The 8,831-nt window shown below is 59.7% G+C and overlaps 1 protein-coding gene across 1 annotated transcript; it reads right to left on the bottom strand.

Moving 5' to 3' along the window:
- Positions 1-1,638: 1,638 nt before the first annotated feature.
- Positions 1,639-7,730, bottom strand: BAK1 (BCL2 antagonist/killer 1). Its single transcript, XM_080665455.1, has 6 exons — positions 7,511-7,730; positions 5,626-5,726; positions 4,608-4,740; positions 4,126-4,269; positions 3,009-3,189; positions 1,639-2,873 (listed from the first exon to the last, which is right to left on the bottom strand). The coding sequence occupies exons 2-6, from the start codon at positions 5,693-5,695 to the stop codon at positions 2,769-2,771; spliced, it is 633 nt and encodes a 210-aa protein (XP_080521581.1). The 5' UTR covers positions 5,696-5,726; positions 7,511-7,730; the 3' UTR covers positions 1,639-2,768.
- Positions 7,731-8,831: the final 1,101 nt, after the last annotated feature.

Raw genomic sequence — 8,831 nt, 5'->3', positions numbered from 1 at the left:
CACGTGCTCCCTGTAGCCCACAGCCCCCTCCTGCTGACTCCTCAGGCCCAGGTCTCAGGTCCCTGGTCGCTGGGATATGGGTGTTGGAAACTTCCTCCTGGCAGCAGAATAGAGGGTGTGTAGAGGGGCCCAGACCTCCGGGCCCCCTGGCCTTCTAGGGCAGCGTCCCAATTCCTTCCTGACAGTAGAGACCTACAGCCCTGCACTGCCCACGCCTTTCTCGCAGCCCCCAAGGCGCCCGCTCACCAGTGCTGCCCTCACCGGCTGCAAGCTCTGTGGGGCCTGGCCAGTTTAGCTCAATGGATAGAGCATCAGCCTGCGGACTGAAGGGTCCCGGGTTCGATTCTGGTCAAGGGCATGTAACTTGGTTGCGGGCACATCCCCATTAGGAGGTGTGCAGGAGGCAGCTGATCGATGTTTCTCTCTCATCGATGTTTCTGACTATCCCTCTTCCTTCCTCTCTGTAAAAAGTCTATAAAATATATTAAAAAAGAAAAAAAAAAGAATTGATCCTCTGCCCTAGCCAGGCACGTGCGGGAGGCAACTATGGATGTGTCTCTCTCACATCGATGTTTCTCTCTCTCTGTCTCTCCCCATCTCTTCCACTCTCTCTAAAAATCAATGGAAAGGGTATCTTCAGGTGAGGATTAGCAACAAAAGAACCACAACAGGGGAGGGCACTGCACCGAGGCCCAGCAGGGGCTGATGGAGACCGACACCCCTCCCCACCTACCCCTGTGTCCACCCTCCGGCTCGGTGTAAAACCTCGAACCAGTATCATGGTGGCAAGTGCTGGCTCCCGCCCTTCCCTACCCGAGCAGGCCCCTCAGTTTTCCTATCTGTAAAGTGGGAGTTTGAGCCACCTCCCGCTAGGTCACTGGCTATTATGCCTGGTTGGTGTGGATGGGAAATTCTCAGCATGAAGCCCTGCAGTGTTTGCGGGCTTTTCCTGCAGATTGCGGGTGCCCTGGAGCCACTACCAGTCCAGCCTCTGCTCAGGCTGAGGCCAAGTTGGAGGGACAGGGGGTGCAAGACTCCCTCAGGGGAATGAAAGCAAGGCACTGACCATGAGGGACTCGCATGTGACCATTTTGGAAGGGTGTCAGAAACAGACTAAGATGCCGGGACCGGGAAGGCTAGACTGTGGAACATTTACACGCCCCCATGCTTGTTATTTTTATCACCCCTGGCTGCCTCCCCACGGGGACTCCCTGCAGCACAAAACTGCTAGAATGAAAAGCTGTGTGCTAGCTGTGGGGGACACAGGCAAGCGGAAGCTGGGACACGGTGTCCCAGGCGGGAGCCAACCGTGGGTGGTGGCCCCAGGAAAGGAGAGGAACTCAGCCAAGCCTGAAGTGGCCTGTGGGGGTCCCCGGCGTGTGCCTGCTCCACCAGAGCAGCAGCCAGAGCCCAGCGGTTCAGGGTCTGCCAGCTTCACAGGGGGTGGAAACTGGCCTAGGACTCAGAAATGGGGGGGAGGGTCCAAGGCCGCCGAGGGCTGGAGCACCACAGCCGGCCCTCCATAGGGTTCTGGGAGCCCAAGAAGAGAGCTGATTCAGTAATAGACCAGGTGAATGCCAGGCGTGCCCAGGCTCCCTCACCCACCCGAGGGAAAGAGGACTGACAGAGGCGACAATTCCCAGTGGGAGGCAGAGGCAGTTTATTGTCAGGGGGTGGCCAGGGGGCTACATCTGCATCTCCTCCCTGCGTTTGGCTAAATCAACCATTTCTCTTCCCAAATCCCCAGGCTGTATAAGATAGACAAGACCCCCCACCCCCACTCCTACCCCCACTCCCAGGAGGGGCTTAGGCAGATGGTGGACTTGGGGTAAAGTTCAAGTATTCAGTTCTCCCTCCCAGATTACACTGCGCCCAGGCCATGAGAGCGGATCGCAGCCTTGGGGTTTCTGGTGATGTTAATAGCCCTTCTCTCAGAAACCTCAAGATGAGCTCCTGCCCCCTTTCCCTGACCATCACAAACCACACTCCTGAACCCGATAGTCTGCAAGGAGGCTCTGACCCCTGGTATGGAGTGATGGGGGCAGGCAGCCTTCTCAAGCAGTGACGCCTCGAGTAAGTGGGGAGGGGAAGGGAGAGGACTGAGGGCCTCAGGAGGCAGGGTGGGAGGGACCTGGTGGATAAAGTCAGACAGCTCAGTCTGCATCCTCACCCCACACCCCGGGCCCCTAATCCCTGAGAGTCCGCCGGCCAAGGCAATATAGGTGGGGTGGGGGGAAGTTAAGTAGGTCCTTGTCCCCCAATCCCGGCCAGCCCTGTTGGGGACATGATGCTTTGGAAGGGCCAGGACTGGGCTCCAGGCCAGCTCTCGAGCTCTGACCTTCTAGAACAGCTGAATCTGGGACATAGGAGAGGCCTACTAACCCCCATATCCCAGGTCCTGGCTTGTTGGCAGAGTGGTGGGGACGAGGGGTGGGGGTGTCCTAAGGGCATTATAAAAAGCTAAAACCATTAAAAACTTCTTGGGGAAAAGTGCCTCCTAGCTTCTTGCTTCCCCAAGTTATCAACCTCCCCAAAGCCCAGCAGAGAGAGCTGAGCCCAGAGAGGGGGCCCATTAGCACCATGTAATGTTGGGGTGCCCCTGCAGCCTGACCGACCCCGGGCAGGGGCCCTTTTCAAAGCCGGAGTGCCACTTGCTAAAGCTTCTGTACCCTTGAGGGGGGACCCCTGCAGGGGATGGGTGAAGGAAGAAGGCTTGGCCAAAGTCCAGGCGGGGGTCTCAGCTGGGACCCCAAAGGACCCTCCTGGGGTCATGACTGGAAGAATCTTCGTACCACAAATTGGCCCAACAGAACCACAGCCAGAACTATCAGCACATTCCGGATGGGGCCGTTGCCCAGGTCCAGGGCTGCCACCTGCCAGGAGACGGGGGGGGGGGGGGGGGGGGGCGGTCAGAGGGGCTGGTAGTGGATACAGGCACCGAGGGACTCAGGGGGGACTCAGGGGGGCAGCCCAGCAGCACAAGGAGGCTGCCAGCGCTGGGCACTCACCCAGCCGCCCCGCTGCGCGATCCACCGGGCAATGCAGTGATGCAGAATGAAGTCAGCCACAAAGCGGGTCACCTGGCCCAGGAAGCCGGTCAGGCCTCGCTGGTAGACGTAGAGTGCCAGGCGGTAGCCAAAGCCCAGGAGAGCCACCACCCGGCCCCAGTTGATTCCACTCTCAAACAGGCTGCGGGCAGAGCATGGGCCATCAGTGGGTGCCTAGGGGGCTGCTCCCCCCCGCACCCCCCCAGCGGGAAGGCAACACGGCTTAGCAGTGAGTCAAGGTGGCAGAGGTGCCCGCCTGGCTGCTGTTTGGTGAGAGCCTGCGTCTCTGTGAAAGGAGAAAGCTCAGAGGGCACAGAACAGGGCCGCCGCCGCCGCCACCGGGGGCCCTGGTGCTGTGGGCGCAGGGGCACAGGGCAGAGCAGTGGCAGAGGCAGCAGGGAGATTACCTGTGGGCGCTGCTGGCCTGGCAGCCGAGGGGCAGCAGAGAGAAGGACAGAAGAGGAGGTTAGGACACATCCTGGAATCGCACGGTGGGGCTGGCCTCTGAGGGCCTGGGCGTGGCTCCAGCTGAGCAGGAACCCGAACCCAAACCCTAAGCCTACTGCTACCCCTGCTCTCACCCCAGCTCCACACCTGCCCGTGGCAACACCTTGTACGTGCGGCCCCCGTCCTGAGTGGCCCGCTCCATTTTATGGACGAGGAGACAGAGGGCAGGCAGTTCACAAAGATAGCAAGTGGCAAAGCTGAGCTGTGACCAGCATTTGGTCCCTAACCACCGCACCGGACTGCCTATTCCGGGACCTGGTAGCAGGCGGCAACCTTACTGTCTTGGTGTGAAATGTGGCTCTAAATTAGCAGGACAGCTGTTGCCTAGCTGGGCAGGGCGGCTCGGGGACCTCCCCACTGGGCCCCTCCGCAGTCCTGACCTAAACGGTCAAGTGCTCACGCACCGGAGATGAGGAGTCTGGGACCCAGCAAGCACACGGGCCCGAGGCCACACGTGAGTTAACAGCAGGCGTGGGGACACAAACACGCCTCCTGACACTGACGGAGAAGTGTCCCCTCCCAGGGGCGGGGCGCGGCATGGAGGTGCGGGCAGAGGCAGGGCCGGGCCTACCTGGAGGCAATCTTGGTGAAGTACTGGTAGGCGTTCTCTGGGGTCGGCTGCAGGTGCTGCAACATGGTGTGGAACTCCGAGTCGTAGCGCTGGTTGATGTCGTCCCCAATGATGGCGAGCTGCCGACCCACCTGCCCCAAGGTGCTGGAGGAGTGGGAGGCAACAGGGAGCAAGGGACAGCTGTCAGGGCCGGGCCCAGGCTCCCGGCTAGGCCTTCTGCTCGGGATGCCCCTGGCCTGTGCATCCCCCCCGGAGGTCCCCGCAGTGTTCTCAGATACGAGGGCTGGGCTTGGCCCAGCGACAAGGTGCCCCAGGGGAGCGGGGTGGAGGTGGGGGGGAAGCCCAAGATGAATAAGGAGCCAGAAAGAAAGAAGGGCAAGAGGCCCAACCCCCCCCCCCATGGCCCCCCAGCTCCCAGGACCTCCATGGTGACCCATGTGAGCATCTGCCTCCCTGAGGTGTCCCCGTGGGGCTCTGCTCACCTGGCAGGCTCTGGGGACAAGGTGACCATCTCTGGGTCAGCGGGGGCCGCCCCCTCAGCTTCCTGCTCCTGCTGATGGCGGTAAAAAACGTAGCTGCGGAAAACCTCCTCCGTGTCCCGGGCTACCTGCTCCTCTGAGGATCAAAGCCGGGAGTCAGGGAGGAAGGCTGGATCTGGCAGCTCCAGCTTTGGGGATGGTCACTCTTCCTCCAGGTCACTGCTGTCCTCACCCCGGGCAGCAGGCTCCGGCTGTCGCCCCAAGTTCACCCCCAGTGCTTGCTCGATGCAGGCTCATCTCCCGGCACTTTCCACTTAGTCCCCACTTGTAGGCGGGAATGAGGCCTGAGGCTGGGAGGGCAGTCACTGCCACAAGGTCCCACAGCCAGAATGGGGCCAGGATAACCCGGGCATTTGGGCCCTGAGTTTAGTGTGACGAGGGCCCAGCCCTTATGGCTTAGGGATCGTGGGGCCATATGTCACATGGGGACATAGTGGCAGACCTGGGGCTGAACCCAAAGTCCAGGGAACAGCCCATGAGAAAGCTGCAGGCTTCCCGGGGTCCCCTTCGAAGAGGGAAGGGCAGCCATCTTACTTCTTCCCAAAGGTACGATCGATCAATCGATTGATCAATCGTTTCCCCCATGTAATAAGCCATCTACTTCTTCATTTCTCCTCCCGCAGGGACAGGCCAGCCACGCCCACTCTTCCTTCTTCTTACCCATCCCGCCCCTGGCACTGGGATGGCACCGTCCCAGGGCCCGCTCACTCCCCAGCCCCTCCCACCTCTGCAACCCCGGCCCCTCCCAGCTCCAGGGCTTCCCAGGATCGCTCTGGCCCAGCAGGCCACCTGCCATGGGTGGAGATCATTTCCCCCGCATCCAAGGTGAGTTCACTGAGGCAGAGCGCCTGCCGTGGCCCTTCCTGGTCCGGTCCACACCCGCCCTCTGTCCTCACTGCTGCCCTCTGTCCTCATCGCCGCCCTGGTGGTATGGAGTGGACAAGGGGCAGAAGACCCTTACCCGAAGTGGAGGCCGGGGCAGGCCCTTCACAGTCCTGCCTGGGCGGGCCCGGTCCTTGCCCAGATGCCATTTTTCAGGTCCCAGGGGAGAGCAGTGTTAGCCTGTGGGGATGGTGAGAAAAAGCAAAGATGGGGACAAGCAGGGGCCACAGACCAGCGGTTTCCACAGCCACACAGGAGTCAAGTGGCCCCGCCTCCCAGAAGGACACCCCTGTCCGAGCTCCGGCCCCTTGCATTTCACTGGCAACTCTTCAGGGAAGCCCAGGGGTGAGAAAAGCAAAGCAGCCAAGATCCCATGCAGGGGCCTGCACCCCGGCATCCAGGGCCCCAGTGCTTCTCAAGTCAATTTCAGCTCAGTCCTGGAGTCCCGGACCTGCCCCGCACCAGGGCACAGGGTCGCAGGGTCACCACAGGCTGGCCACCTTCCAGCCAAGGACTTCGAAGGCCCCACTTGCCCTTGGCTGGTCAGAACACACCTGTTTTCCAGCTCAGGCCTGTGAGCCACAAACACTTCTGAGCGCTGATGGTGGATATCTACCAGCTGTGAACTCCCTCCGGGGTGCCGGACACTGAAATGGCACTCACCCAGCAAGGCAGGCATCGTCATACCCATTTCACAGGTGGCAAGTGAGGCACACGGAGGTGAGTGCCCCAGGCCACAGAGCTGGTCAGGGAGTCAGGCTGGTGACTGAATCTCCACAAGCCCGTATATTCAACACATTTAAGATTTATTTTCCAGTTTGTGGGTCTCAGAGGGTGTTCCTCCCAGGGCATCTTTCTCTGGTTAGGCCTGGCCTGTGTCCTCCACTCCTGCCTTGCAGCCAGGCCTCCAGCACAGCCCCCCCCGCCTGCCTTCCGCTGGCGCCCCCTCACCCCACACTTGCTCTCCTGCCCAGCCCGTTTTTTTCTGCCCAGCAGAGTGGCCTGATCTGCTATGAACCCTAGACAGCGGGAGTAGTTCCAGGACATGAGCTGTTTCACTTTCAATTTGCACCCCTCCATTTCCCCACACACCCAAGCATTTCCCCGAACCCCCCACACCCTCCCTCCATCCCCAGGGAGGGTAAGGCCCCACCCTGGGCCAGGCAGAGCCGCCCTTTTTGTACCCTTCTTGCCCCCCTTCTGTCAGGCCTGGGCTATTTTTGTAGGGCTCCCAGCCTCTCCTTTCTCAGGGCGGGGCTGGGGAGAAGGCAGGCCCTCCTCCTCCATCCCCAGGTGCCTCTCAAAACAGGCCTTTGCCTAGCACCCCCACTTCCAGCTCCTCCTGGAAGAAGATGCCCTTGCCTCTCCCCTGGTCCCCCAAACCCAGCACCCCAGGACAGCAGGGCCAGAGGATGCTGCCTGCACCTGCAACTCCCGTTCCCTCCACCCCAGAGCTCCCTGCTGGAGCGGGTGGAGCCTCGGCACAGCCCCAGGACCAGAGGGAGGCCTCTGCCGACCAGGGCCTACCCCTGCCTGTCCAGGAGGCATGACTTCCTGGTAAGGCGAGTCCCCTGCACCCCATCTACCGGGTTTGCTGAGCCCGGGATGTTCCCCAGGGGAAAGGCCTGGTGGGGCTGCAGACCCCGTCTAGGGCTCCTGGGCAGCAGGAAGCGCCGTTAAGAGTTCTCCCCCAGCCTTGACCTTGGCTTTGACCTCCATTCTGGCCTCCCAGACTGCTAAAAGGCTTGGTCCTTCGCACCCGATTCTCATTCACCCAGGGCCAGAGCATGAGGGGCAGCAGAGGCAGCCCTGGCCGGATCAGGCCCCGCTTGGGGGTTGTGGAAGCTGCCCGGGCAAAGCCTACCCTCCCCAGCCCACTTCCAGCACTCTCCCTGCCCCACCCTGAGCCTGGGGTTGCCATGATCCATCAGAGAGGATGGGCCGGACCCTGCCGGCTTACCTACCCAGATCCCGGACTAGGCCAGGGATGGCTCAGTGGGGCCGAGGCTGGGGGTCCCGAGGGGCTGCTCCAGGGTTAGCTGCCCAGGCTCGGCTTCCAGGAGTGGCTGTCAGCGAATTCCTGGTGTCCGATGCAGTCTCTGCAAGTTCCAGTGTGACCCAGGAGGCTTCGTGGAGGAGCCGGCAGCTCCCGGCTTCCATCAGCTCCCTCTAGAGGAAGTTGCTCGGCAGCCGCCGGATGCGGATATACGGTCTCCCAGCCGGGGGCGGTCTGCGCTCGCCCCTCAACCCGCAGCCCCCACCCAGCGAGTGGCTCCTCCTCCCCGCTGCTTTTCCCACCCCTGATCCTTGATCTTTTCTCTCTCCCATCAGTCAATACCAATGAAAAAAATCAGGATGGTGATGTTTCTTTTGCATTTTAGCAAGTGAATCTTCTCATTGAATCTTCTCAACAACCCTTGGACGTAGCGCCATCCACTACACCCACTGTACAGATGAGCCAACTGAGGCTCAGTGGGTTTAAGGAGCTCTCCGGAAGTCACCGAGCTGGGTTTATAATGAAGTCTGGAGGTGCGGTGGGGAATAACAATACTAAACTGAGATTCAACGTGCAACTCGGTGTACCAGGCACCTCTGTGGTCTCTGGAACTAGAAACCCGAAGGGGATAGGCAGGTGAGCAAATGAAACCACAGCGAGGGCCTTCCGCTTCCGCCAGGGACAACAGGGCACCGCAGTTCTGAGTCGCTTCAAGTTTGGGGGTATTGGTATAAACTTGACGGATCCTACGCTCAGAGAAATTTGGGGGGCAGCTTCCAAAGCACCAAGATGTCTTACAGGATGTAATACAGGGAGCGGTGGAGCGAGAGTTTACGACTCCAGGTGGAAAATATGCACCACATTTGGCACAAACAGATGAAATGTTTTTCAATACAATTGGATGTCACCCTACAAGACGTGATGAGTTTGAAAAGAATAACCCTGGTATTTACTTAATGGAGTCGCTAATCTTGCTGAAAACAAGAGGGGAAAGTTGTAGCAAAAGGGGAATGTGGACTCCATCTTGACGGACTACCGTTTTGTCCCAAAGATACTCAGCTCAAATATTTTGAAAAACAATTTGAACTGTCAGAACAGACAAAATTACCAATGTTTCTTCACTGTTGAAACTCACATGCTGAATTTTTAAAATATATATTTTTATGGATTTCAGAGAGGAAGGGAGAGAGAAATAGAAACATCAATGATGAGAATCATTAATGGGTTGCCTCCTGCACACCCCCTACTGGGGATCGAGCCCAGAACCAACTGGGGCATGTGCCCTTGAC

Source organism: Plecotus auritus (assembly GCF_963455305.1).
Source record: "Plecotus auritus genome assembly, chromosome: 4".
Taxonomy (NCBI): domain Eukaryota; kingdom Metazoa; phylum Chordata; class Mammalia; order Chiroptera; family Vespertilionidae; genus Plecotus; species Plecotus auritus.
Note: the sequence above shows the minus strand (reverse complement) of the source record. Positions and strands in the feature narration are given on the sequence as shown.